At 39.6% G+C, this 13,698-nt stretch overlaps 1 protein-coding gene across 11 annotated transcripts in view; it reads right to left on the bottom strand.

The window, feature by feature from the left end:
* The window catches only part of LOC132870616 (NACHT, LRR and PYD domains-containing protein 3-like), a 164,740-nt gene that overhangs the window by 134,106 nt on the left and 16,936 nt on the right, over positions 1-13,698 (bottom strand). For 8 of the 11 annotated variants that reach the window (XM_060904323.1, XM_060904330.1, XM_060904334.1 and 5 more), the window contains 2 exons: positions 11,757-11,899; positions 10,566-10,682 (listed from right to left, as the gene is read on the bottom strand). The exons of 1 other annotated variant lie outside the window; for it this stretch is intronic. In XM_060904323.1, coding sequence (XP_060760306.1) covers positions 10,566-10,682; positions 11,757-11,809 — 170 coding nt within the window. In that variant the 5' untranslated portion in view covers positions 11,810-11,899. Of the gene's footprint in view, positions 1-6,154; positions 6,206-6,735; positions 6,853-7,250; positions 7,368-7,971; positions 8,089-10,077; positions 10,195-10,565; positions 10,683-11,756; positions 11,900-12,039; positions 12,170-13,698 lie in introns of all 11 variants that reach the window. 2 more of the 11 variants (XM_060904335.1, XM_060904325.1) reach the window with 2 other exon arrangements.

Below are 13,698 nucleotides of genomic sequence, written 5' to 3'. Positions count from 1 at the left end.
ACTTATTATTTACAGGCCCCCGGGGCCATATTCTGAGTTTCTTTCTGAATTTGCAGATTTTATCTCAGACCTAGTTATTTCCTTAGACAAAGCTTTAGTTGTTGGAGATTTTAATATTCACTTCGATAACCCAGAAGACCCTTTGAAAACAGCATTTGTGTCCATTTTAGATTCAGTAGGGGTTAATCAGAATGTCATAGGACCGACCCATAATGGTGGTCACACCCTTGACCTAATACTAACATTCGGGTTAAACATAGAAAATATAGTCATGCTTCCACAGTCTGAAGTTATCTCAGATCATTATCTCATCTCATTCAAAATATGTCTGAGTAATAATATATGCACCTCACCACACTACTGTATTAAACGTACATTCACGTCAATTACTGCACAGAGCTTTATAAATGATCTCCCAGAGTTATCAACTTTGATTGGGTCACTGTCAGCCCCTGCAGAACTTGATCAGGCAACTGAATGCTTAGAGTCAACATTCTGCCATACTTTAGATAATGTAGCTCCTCTTAAGAGGAAAATGATCAGAGAGAGAAAATTAGCACCTTGGTATAATGATGACACTCACACTTTAAAACAGACCACTCGAAAATTGGAACGTAAATAGCATCAAACAAAATTGGTAGTGTTCAAATTAGTGTGGAAGGAGAGCTTCCTGAAGTATAGAAAAGCTCTTAGTGCTGATAGATCAACATCTCTCCTCCCTAATAGAAGATAAAAATAATCCTAGATTCCTATTTAATAACATAGCAAAATTAACCAGGAATAAGTCCACTATAGACACATGCACACCTGGAGTATGTAGTAGCAATGAGTTTATGAATTTTTTAATGACAAAATTGAGAATATCTGACAAAAAAATTCTAACTACTAATTTAAGGTCAGACAATGTAAGTGACCCTGTAGTTAACAATATAACTGTATCAGATCAGCAATTAGAATGTTTTACTCCCCTTAGAGAAATTGAATTACTTTCATTCATCTCCACATCAAAAGCCTCAACTTGTGTACTAGATCCTTTACCTACACGTCTATTCAAACAGATAATACCTGAAGTAATTGAACAGCTTCTAAAAATAATAAATTCTTCTCTTATGATTGGCTATGTACCCAAATCCTTTAAACAAGCAGTTATCAAACCCCTGATTAAAAAACCTGACCTTGATCCCTGTCAGCTGTCCAATTATCAGCCAATATCAAACCTCCCCTTTATCTCCAAGATCCTTGAAAAAGCTGTGGCACAGCAGTTATGCTCATATATTTACATAGGAATAACATCCATGAAATGTATCAGTCAGGATTTAGACCTCATCATAACACAGAGACAGCTCTAGTTAAAGAAGTAAATGACCTACTGTTGGCGTCTGAGCAGGGCTGTGTCTTGCTGCTTGTGTTCCTTGACCTTAGTGCAGCATTTGATACCATTGATCATTCCATTCTTCTGGATAGACTAGAAAATGTTGTGGGAGTTAAGGGAATGGGCCTCTCCTGGCTCAGGTCTTATTTAACTGATCGCTATCAGTATGTTGATGTAAACGGTGATTTTTCAAGACATACTGAGGTAAAGTTTGGTGTTCCACAAGGTTCTGTCTTGGTCCACTGCTTTTTTCTTTATATACGTTACCTCTGGGTGATATTATTCATAAACATTGTATTAGTTTCCACTGATGTGCTGACAACACACAGTTGTATGTTTCTGCAAAACCTGATGAGAGACACCAGCTTAATAGAATTTGAGGAATGTGTAAAGGACCTTAGACACTGGATGCTTATTAACTTCCTTCTGCTTAACTCTGACAAGACTGAAGTACTTGGACCACATGCAGCTAGAAGTAAGTTTTCTGATTACACAGTAACTCTGGATGGCCTTTCTGTTTCTTCACATGCAACAGTAAAAGACCTCGAGGTGATTATTGACCCCAGTCTTTCATTTGAAACTCACACTGATAACATTACCCGGATAGCTTTCTTTCATCTCAGAAATATTGCTAAGATAAGAAATTTAACGTCACTACACGACGCAGAAAAACTAGTTCATGCTTTCATTACCTCCAGGTTGGATTATTGTAATGCCTTACTGTCTGGATGTTCCAATAAGTGCATAAACAAGCTCCAGTTAGTTCAAAATGCAGCAGCAAGAGTCCTTACTAGAACTAGAAAATATGACCACATCACCCCTGTCTTATCCACACTGCATTGGCTCCCAATCAAATTTCGTATTGATTATAAAATACTACTACTGACCTTCAAAGCACTGAATGGTCTTGCACCACAGTACCTGAGCGAACTTCTGGTCCTTTATGACCCACCACACCTACTTAGATCAAAAGGTGCAGGCCATCTGCTGGTACCTTGTATAGTGAAGGCTATTTCAGGGGGTGGAGCCTTTTCTTACAAAGCCCAACAGTTATGGAACAGCCTTCCAAGTAGTGTTCGGGAATCAGACACAGTCTCAGCATGCAAGTCTAGGCTAAAAACATATCCGTTTAGTCAAGCCTTTTGTTAATAGTGCTTATGAGGTAAAGGTGTAGATCTGGAGGGTCCTCAGACATAGAGTGTTTACTGGACATAAAGCAGCCAGCCACTACACCGTCAACAAACTCGAGTGAGCAAGCTGTCAGTCCCCCACTTGCTTGCTCACTTGAGTTTGTTGACGGTGTAGTGGCTGCTGCTTTATGTCCCGGGGCTCCCTCATGCCTGTGTTACCTTCTGGCTCTCCCCTTTTAGTTATGCTGTCATAGTTAGTTTTGACGGAGTCCCTGCTTGTACTCAGCGCAAAATGTATACTGTTCCTACTTATTCAGGTGACATTGGGCATACCTAACAACCTGTGTTTTCTCGCTCTTCTCCCCCCCTTCAATCTGTCCCTCTGAGTTACATGTCAATCCTGGGATCGACATGCTGAGCCTCTTCTGCTCCTCAGACCTACCTGATCCATCCTGATACCCCATGTCTGGTTGGAGTCTCATCACATCGCTCCTGTGGAGGACGGCCCCATATGGACAGTTGCAAGTCACACTTGGAAGACACCGTGGACACTTACAGTAATGCTTTTGTGGCTGAGGACTATAGTTGGCTTGCTAACTTTAGGACTGCACTTGTCATGAACAGTTTTGCACTCAAGTTTCCATTAATGAAGAGTTATAACATCAATGAAATTGACTTCATTTTAACTGTTAATGTTATAGTCATGTTGTCTGTTGTTGTCCAGGTTAGGATTGGCTCCCTTTTGGGTCTGGTTCCTCTTGAGGTTTCTTCCTCATGTCGCCTGGGGGAGTTTTTCCTTGCTACCATCGCCACGGGCTTGCTCATTGGGGATAGATTAGGGATAAAATTGGCTCATGTCTTGGGTAATTCAGATTCTGTAAAGCTGCTTTGGGACAATGTCTATTTTTAAAAGTGCTATACAAACAAACTTGAATTGACTTGTTTCTAATCAGTTCTCTGTGAAAGGCTGTTTTGAATAAAACCTTTTATCAGGTCATAAGAACAGTAAAGTTTTTGGGAATTATAATTTTGTTTTACTGCAAACTCCACATGGTTCTACAGGCCCAGTCTCTGCATCATTAAATTTCAGCAAGAACATATATTTAATGTGGAGATGTGAAGAAATAAAAAAAAATTACACTACAGTCAGTGAAGGTTTTGCATAGAAAAAACCCCCACCTCAATGTTTATTGGACATTGGAGCCTGCAATAGTGGTGTAATTTGGAAATATTGTAAATAATAATAAAAAAGTATGAAGTTTTGTTTGATTATTTGCTTCATTTCTGGAAATGTGGTGTTTGTGAGTCAAATTAGCTGGCCATCTTCAGCTCACAGCTTCTTGGGACAAAATGGCAGAATGAGAGACGTAAATGTTTTTCTCCTTAAATGACATCAACTGGTTTCCACTTATTTAATAGCTGAACTTCAGTTTTATTCAATTCTACATGCAACTGTTTTCCCCTCATTTATCTACTGATCTATTTGTATTCACACAGTCTGTATCACCTGAAACTCAAACCATCCCAAAGTGCGTTTCTGTCAAAGTACTTTCAGTTTCTCTCTTTCTAACAGTGGAACAGTAGAACAGTTCTATTCAGCTTTACTTACGTTGCTTTTCTGGATGCTGCAATCACAGGCATCACCCTCACAAGAACCCAATCTGGTATCTTCTCTGTACTGATATATTTACTCAGGTCAAACTCCTCCAGCTCCTGTGCTGAAGTCAGTAACACAAACACCAGAGCAGACCACGGTGAAGGAGAGAGTTCACTTTGTTTTCCAGATTTCAGGTAGCATTGGATTTCCTCCACTAGAGAATCATCACCCAGTTCATTCAGACAGTGGAACAGATTGATGGATTTTTCTGCAGGAAGATTTTCACTGATCATCTTCTTAATGTACTGAACTGTGCACTCTTTGCTCTGGGAGCTACTTCCTGTCTGTGTTACGAAGGCATGCAAGACTTTCTGATTGGACTCCAGTGAGAGACCCAGAAGAAAGCGGAGGAACAGATCCAGATGTCCAGTCTGACTGTATAACGTCTGATCTACAGCACTCCTGTGTACATCTGAAATTGCTTCGGACTGACGCTGATAAAGAACATTTCTCTTTTCCTTCATGAAGGTCAGATGCACATACAGAGCTGCGAGATGCTCCTGAATGCTCAGATGAACAAAGCAGTACACTTTACTCTGGTGAAGCCCAACCTCTTCTCTGAAGATCTGCGTACACACACCTGAGTACACTGCTGCTTCTGTCACATCAATGCCACACTCTCTCAAGTCTTCCTCATAGAAGATCAGGTTGCCTTTCTCCAGCTGCTGAAAAGCCAGTTTTCCCAGTTTGAGAAGCATTTCTTCATCACTCTCCTGCTTCTTTGAGTATTTTCCTCTAATGACGTTTGTCTGAATGATGAGGAAGTGTGTGTACATTTGAGTCAGAGTCTTGGGGATCTCTCCACTCTCTGCTTTACCCAACATTCTCTCGAGAACAGTGGCTGAAATCCAGCAGAAGACTGGGATGTGACACATGATGTACAGGCTTCTTAATGACTTCAGGTGTGTGATGATGTTCTCGGCCAGGCTCTGATCACTGACCCTCTTCCTGAAGTACTCCTCCTTCTGGGGGTCACTGAACCCTCGTATCTCTGTGACTCGATGGACGTACTCAGAGGGGATTTGATCAGCTGCTGCTGGTCGGGAGGTGATCCAGATGAGAGCAGAGGGAAGCAGATTCCCTTTGATCAGGTTTATCAGCAGCACATGCACTGATGCTGATTCAGTTACATCACACACTCTCACTGTGTTCTGGAAATCCAGAGGGAAACGACACTCGTCCAATCCATCAAAAATGAACAGAACCTTTTCCAGTCTGGACATTTCTGTTTCTTTTGTTTCCTTAAAACAGACATGAAGAAGCTCCATCAGACTCAGTTTTTGGTCCTTCATCAGATTCAGCTCTCTGAAAGGAAGTGGAAATATGAGGGGGACGTCCTGATTTGCTTTCCCTTCAGCCCAGTCCACAATGAACTTCTGCACAGAAACTGTCTTTCCGATACCAGCCACGCCCTTTGTCAGTACAGTTCTGATGGGTTCGTCTTCTTCAGATAAGGGCTTAAAGATGTTGTTACGTTTGATTGGTGTTTCCTCTGTTGTTTTTCTCCTGGACGCTGCCTCGATCTGTCTCACCTCATGTTCTTTATTGACATCTCCACTGTCTCCCTCTGTGATGTAGAGCTCTGTGTAGATCTCACTCAGGAGCACTCGGTTTTCCTGCTTTATTATCACTCCATTTAAACACTGAAACTTCTTCATCAGATTTAATCTGAACTTTTTCTGGAATTCATTTCCAGCATGAGCTTCTGGGGAGTGTCTGTGTGACAGGGTGAAATAAGATGATGTGGTGAGACCTGGGCTCCAATTTTATATATTTTTTTATATATTTTATATTTTTATATATTTTTAATATTACAATTCAAGATCACAGTTTTTCTGACTGGTTTCCACAGATAACCGTTCTTTATGATGCTAACACGATGGATTTACCTGATTTGACTATGTTTTCTATAATCTAATCCTGTAGATAATAACAGCAGAGAGGTTTATAATTCCAGTGCGTCAGTGTCAGTCATGGTGTTGGGTTTGATCTTACCCTGTATCTGTGATGATCTTTTCTCTTCTGTCTCCTGCCTTCTGTAAATCACTGGAAACAAAAATAGTCACTGTTAAAGACAATAACTTTCATCCCTTTCATACTGTAGTCTCAACTTTAGCCTAAATTTTACTGCAATAAATGGAACAAGTGAATAATTATTTAGAGAAGACAGAACTAAATACATTGTCACCAAGATTGTGGACTGTAAATGTGTCCCTGTTTTAATTTTAGGTTTCTAATTTTATTTCCTTCCCACAGTCCCCTCCAAAAGTACTGGAACAGCAAGGCCAGCTCTCTTGTTTTTGCTTTACACTGAAGACATTTGGGTTTACCTTCAAAAGATGAATATGAGATCCTAGATCAGAATTTCAGCTGTTTCAGTTCTTTTTGCTTCTGTTAGTATTTCTTGCTTTCGCATTTAAGACATTTTCACATGAATAAATGTTTACACTGTTTCCTCTAAAGCATTGTAATATCACTAAAAATCAAGTAACTATAATATAAATCACAATTGCTGCTAATGACAGTGGACCACATCCTTTACTGTGAATTTAACCATGGAAATTATGGGATGTTACCTGTGTACAGGTGAGGGGTTTCCATTTTTAAAGGTCAAAGGTTCAAACATAGACGAATCACTCTTCATGGAGACACAGCTGGGGTCTGGAGAGTCTGATCTCTTTCTCTGGAGTTCACTGTACAACATTACAGACAGTTCATTATAGAAACCATTTACAGTTTTTGACTGATTTGTTATTTTGACTTAATTTAAATAACAATAAACAGTGGAATGTGTCTTTATTGGTTGTTTAAATGATTTTGTGAGCCGTTCCTATCTCTTTTATTTTCACATCCAGATGAATTTACTTCCTTATCCTGTACGTGACACTGTGGAACACTGAACTGCACAGTTACTGATATTAATTACTCTAAAATGTTCAGTGACAGTATTGGAGCAGCATTGGGACCTAATTAAAGTATCACAAACTGATAAATATTAAAACTCAGCTCATGATCTGGACTGGATAAAGGAATGTGTCACACAATCTTTCACTCTACTGTGACTTTAACGATGAGAATTATGGGATGTTACCTATGCACAGGTGAGGGGTTTCCAGTTTTAAAGTTAAAAGGAGGACCCATAGACGCATCACTCTTCATGGAGACACAGCTGGGTTCTGGTGAGTCTGATCTCTTTCTCTGGACTTCACTGTACAACATTACAGAGTGGACATGAGACAGTTTTTCTTCCACAGAATTCTGACACAAAATATCGCTGAGATGAATTTGTATTATATCGTATATCACCATATTTCTGTTCAATATTCATTATGACCTCCACCTCTTCTTACACACTCGGCGGCAGCAGCAGCAGAGGGAGTAGCACACGTGATGACACTCATTTGTTATTTTACTCATTTAAAGCACAATTTACCCTCAAACAATCTTTCTACATTAACAACAGCACCATGAAATAGCTTTATTACAGCTCCACTGAAAAGGATAAAAATGTGTTCATAACAGGGGAAAAATACACCTGATATTATAAATCCTGATCTACTTTTCTTCTGCACTAAACTCCAGCAGCTACTTTACCGGCTCTCCAGATCTCTGGGCTTATAGTGTAGCTATCTGTCGAGTAGCTTTCTAACAGAAACAGGAAATACACATCGTCCCAATGAGCTAATCCTGTTTCTCAGCACAGCTGCTGTAAATGTGAATAAACAAAATTCTGCTAAGGATCTGTGCTGGATAAAAGAATGTGTAACACAGCCTTTCACTCTCCAGACTTTATGAGAATTATGGGATGTTACCTGTGTACAGGTGAGGGGTTTCCACTTTTAAAGCGGTAAGGTTGATGCACAGACGCATCACTCTTCATGGAGACACAGCTGGGTTCTGGTGAGTCTGATCTCTTTCTCTGGAGTTCACTGTACAACATTACAGACAGTTCATTATAGAAACTATTTACAGTTTTTGACTGATTTGTTATTTTGACTTAATTTGACCAACAATAAACAGTGGAATGCGTCTTTATTGGTTGTGTAAATGATTTTGTTAACTATAATTTTGTGACATCCAGATGAATTTACTTCCTTATCCTGTATGTGATACTGTGAAACACTGACTTGCACAGTTACTGATATTAATTACTCTAAAATGTTGAATGACAGTATTGTAACAGCATTAGAACACAATTAAAGTATAGTGGATATAAAAAGTCTACACACCCCTGCTAAAATGGCAAGTTTTTTGTGATAAAAATGAAACCAAGATAAATCCTGTCAGAACTTATTCCACCTTTATTCCAAAAATACAATTTATACAAAAAAAGAGGAAAACAAATCAGAAACTGTTTATGGTAAAAAAAAAGAAAAGAAAAATCATACAAAAACCTGGTTGAATTAGTTTGCAAATCCCTAAACTACTACTTCATTGAAGCACCTTTTGATTTTATTACAGCACTCAGTCTTTTTGGGTCAGAGTTGATCAGTTTGGCACATCAAGACTTGCCAATTTTTGCCCACTCCTATTTGAAAAAATTGACCAGACGTGTCGAATTGCGAGGACATCTCCTGTGCACAGTTCTCTTCAGGTCACCCCACAGATTTTCAGTTGGATTAAGGTCAGAGCTCTGGCTGGACCATTCAAGAACATTGATCCTCTTTTGGTGAAGCCATTGCTTTGCTGATTTAGATGAATGCTTTGGGTCACAGTCATGTTGGAAGGAGCCTTTATCTTCAGCTTCCTAGCAGATGCTTGAAGGTTTTGTGCCAAAATAGACTGATATTTGGAGCTGTTCACGATTCCGTCCAGCTTGACTAAAGCCCCAGTTCCAGCTGAAGAAAAACAGCCCCAAAGCATGATGGTGCCTCCACCATGCTTCACTGTAGGTATCCTGTTCTTTTGATGATGTGCTGTGGTATTTTTACACCAAACCTAACTTTTGGAATGATGACAAAATAGTTCAAACTCAGTCTCATTAGACCATAATACATTTTCCATATGGTTGTGGGAGACTGGATATACGTTTTTACAAAGTTTAGCCAGGATTGGATCTTTTCCTTTGTGAGTAAAGGCTTTCATCTTGCTACCCTACCCCACAACCCAGACCTATGAAGAACACGACCGATTGTTGTAAAATGTAGGGAACAACCAGTACTTTCCAGGAAATCCTGCAGCTCCTTTCATGTTGCTGTAGGCCTCTTGGTGGCTTCTATGACCAGTTTTCTCCTTTTCTTCTCATCAGTCTTGGAGGGACGTCCTGATCTTGGTAGAGTCACTGTTCAACCATATCTTCTCCCCTTGTTGATGACTGTCTTCACTGCGTTCTGTGGGATGTTGAATGCTTTGGATAATTTTTTGTACTCCTGCCCTGATTGAGACCCTTCAATGAGGAGATCCTGTTCCTGTTTCGAAAGCTCTTTGTGGATCAGGGCTTTTGGAGAATGATACAACCAGGAGGATATCAGAATAATTCGACAGGAACAGCCAAACTTTATCTGAGGTCAATCAGAGCCACTTTCACTGATGTCAGGTGTATCATAACTACTATTTAAGATGAGACTGAATGTGATTGGTCGATTCTGAAGACAGACACATCCTTGATTATTAAAGGGTGTGCACAATTATGCAGCCAGGTTTTGATTTTAATTTTTTTTATCCTAAACAGTCCCTGATTTGTTTTCACCTTCTTTGCATAGACTGCAATTTTGTCTATTTTTTAAAATATCGACTGTAGAACAAACTGATAAATATCAAAATTAATGATCTGGGCTGGATAAAGGAATGTGTAAACACAGTCTTTCGCTCTGCAGTGACCAACTAAACACCAAGTAACTATAAATCACAATAGCTGCTAATGACAGTGGAGCACATCCATTACTGAGAGTTTAACTATGAGAATTATGGGATGTTACCTGTGTACAGATGAGCAGTTTCCACTTTTAAAGACCAAAGGATGATGCATAGACGCATCAGTCTTCATGGAGACACAGCTGGGTTCTGGAGAGTCTGATCTCTTTATCTGGAGTTCACTGTACAACATTACAGACAGTTCATTACAGAAACCATTTACAGTTTTTGACTGATTTGTTATTTTGACTAACAAACAGTGGAATGTGCCTTTATTGGTTGCTTAAATTATTTTGTGAGCCATTATTATCATTTTTATTTTCATATCCAGATGAATTTACTTCCTTATCCTGTACGTGACACTGAAAAACTGAACTGCACAGTTACTGATATTAATTACTCTAAAACGTTTAGTGACAGTATTAGAGCAGCATTGGGACCTAATTAAAGTTTCACAAACTGATCAATATCAAAACTCTGCTAATGATCTGGACTGGATAAAGGAATGTGTAACACAGCCTTTCACTCTGCTGTGAGAATTATGGGATGTTACCTGTGTACAGGTGAGGGGTCTCCACTTCTTAAGCCGAAAGGTTGATGCATAGATGCATCACTCTTCATGGAGACACAGCTGGGTTCTGGTGAGTCTGATCTCTTTCTCTGGACTTCACTGTACAACATTACAGAGTGGACATGAGACAGTTTTTCTTCCACAGAATTCCGACACAAAATACCGCTGAGATGAATTTGTATCATATCGTATATCACCATATTTCTGTTCAATATTCATTCTGACATCCACCTCTTACACAGTCGGCAGCAGCAGCAGAGGGAGTAGCACACGTGATGACACTCATTTGTTATTTTAATCATTTAAGGCACAATTTACCCTCAAACAATCTTTCTACATTAACAACGGCATCATGAAATAGCTTTATTACAGCTCCACTGAAAAAGATAAAAATATGTTCATAACAGGGGAAAAATACACCTGATATTATAAATCCTGATCTACTTTTCTTCTGCACTAAACTCCAGCAGCTACTTCACCAGCTCTCCAGATCTCTGGGCTTATAGTGTAGCTAACTGTCTACTAGCTTTCTAACAGAAACAGGAAATACGCATCATCCCAATGAGCTAATCCTGTTTCTCATCACAGCTGCTGTAAATGTGAATAAACAAAGGAACCCATTCATAAAAAAAAAAAAAAAACAACAAAAAAAAAAAAACAGTAGAATAAATGTTATTACCTCATAGTGCTTACACTTCAATAGTTTGTTATCCCTTCTTTTTCTACAGAAACATCCTGTTCTAATTATTGGTCTTCGTCAATAGAATTTGAAAAAAAAAAGAATGATAAACTTTGATGGATCTTCAGAGTCTCCCAGAAATGTGGATGTGTCAGAATCTGAGTTGAACACTCCTACTGTATTGATACTGCAGTGGTGTGATTTGTGTCAACACCGTCTCATCAGTCTGGTCCTGTGAAGCCTGTATTGGGATACGACTCGTATCGTGGCTTGAGTATATCGTCTCATACCGACTCTTTACTCTTTAACTGCTTTATTATTTTATAAGAACATCATTTTACTGACAGTGAACAGAATCTGAATGTTTAAAGTGGGGACTGATAACTTTTCATTCTGAGGATAAATTTTTGTTCAGTTATTCTTTTCATATCTACTCACTCCATATTTCAGATATGAACAGTTAATGACTAAAATATTAGAACATGTCAGCTTACCGCTTTTCTGAAGGTGGGGTCACATTATCTGTGTCCAGATCACAGCTCTCCATTTTTGAATATTAGTGTATGGACACACAGCTCATAGACTCACTGCTGATTCCTGAAGACACTGATCTCTTCTGCTGAAATTAATTATAGTCCTAGAAAAGACAAAACAAACATGCTGTTAAAACTGAAAGTGAACATAATGCCTTATTGTAATGCTTTAAAATTAATATATCATTAGTAACGACTAAAATGAGTTAATAAAGCAGGGGAAAAAATATAAATTATTTGTTACTTTATTATCAAGCACAAAACTATCAACTCATCGTGGGTTCCGGATTCCAGAAAAAGGCAGCCTTGCCCCAGGGCTCAACTTGCATGACGTCACATGTGGAACCCTGGTTATCTGGGTAATTTTGGTTCATCTACAACCATGATTCCAAAAAAGTTAGGACAAAGTACAAATTGTAAATAAAAATGGAATGCAATGATATGGAAGTTTCAAAATTCCGTATTTTATTCAGAATAGAACACAGATGACATATCAAATGTTTAAACTGAGAAAATGTATCATTTAAAGAGAAAAATTAGGTGATTTTAAATTTCATGACAACACATCTCAAAAAAGTTGGGACAAGGCCATGTTTACCACTGTGAGACATCCCCTTTTCTCTTTACAACAGTTTTTAAACGTCTGGGGACTGAGGAGACAAGTTGCTCAAGTTTAGGGATAGGAATGTTAACCCATTCTTTTCTAATGTAGAATTCTAGTTGCTCAACTGTCTTAGGTCTTTTTTGTTGTATCTTCCATTTTATGATGCGCCAAATGTTTTCTATGGGTGAAAGATCTGGACTGCAGGCTGGCCAGTTCAGTACCCGGACCCTTCTTCTACGCAGCCATGATGCTGTAATTGATGCAGTGTGTGGTTTGGCATTGTCATGTTGGAAAATGCAAGGTCTTCCCTGAAAGAGACGTCGTCTGGATGGGAGCATATGTTGCTCTAGAACCTGGATATACCTTTCAGCATTGATGGTGTCTTTCCAGATGTGTAAGCTGCCCATGCCACATGCACTAATGCAACCCCATACCATCAGAGATGCAGGCTTCCGAACTGAGCGCTGATAACAACTTGGGTCGTCCTTCTCCTCTTTAGTCCGAATGACACGGCGTCCCTGATTTCCATAAAGAACTTCAAATTTTGATTTGTCTGACCACAGAACAGTTTTCCACTTTGCCACAGTCCATTTTAAATGAGCCTTGGCCCAAAGAAGACGTCTGTGCTTCTGGATCATGTTTAGATATGGCTTCTTCTTTGAACTATAGAGTTTTAGCTGGCAATGGCGGATGGCACAGTGAATTGTGTTCACAGATAATGTTCTCTGGAAATATTCCTGAGCCCATTTTGTGATTTCCAATACAGAAGCATGCCTGTATGTGATGCAGTGCCGTCTAAAGGCCTCTGCATGCTTGTGCGACAAGGCTTTCGCAGATAGCTTTTCGCAGACAGTTGTAATTTATTGTTGAGCGGGGGAATAGGCGTGCGCGATGTTATTCACCGGCACAACGCAAGGGGGCGAGAAGTCGCTAGGAGTAGTTGGTGGGTGTGGTTAATGGAGTGTTTATCCTCCGGTTACTTATAATGACTAGAACTTTTTTATAATGACTAGAACTGGAGTTGTATAGATGTCCGTACTTCTTCACTTCCTCAATCAACCGCTCTTCATGCTGCTCCATCTTCGCTCGTGTTTTTAAAAATGCCGGTCGTGAAAACAAAACAAACCGGGAAATTAGGGAAGCGGAAGTGCGTGTACAGCGGGTAGAGTGGACCAATCGGAGCCCTCTTGTCTGCGAGGCTTCTGCGGTGGTCACAATTTTTGGGAGGTGCGCGCAGAGCGTCTGCGAAGGTGGGGGGGCTACGCAGACACTGTCTGCGACACCGTCTGCGAGGACTGG

Source organism: Neoarius graeffei, chromosome 22, assembly GCF_027579695.1.
Source record: "Neoarius graeffei isolate fNeoGra1 chromosome 22, fNeoGra1.pri, whole genome shotgun sequence".
NCBI classification, from domain to species: Eukaryota; Metazoa; Chordata; class Actinopteri; order Siluriformes; family Ariidae; genus Neoarius; species Neoarius graeffei.
The sequence above is the reverse complement of the archived record's forward strand: the minus strand, read 5'-3'. Positions and strand labels throughout refer to the sequence as shown.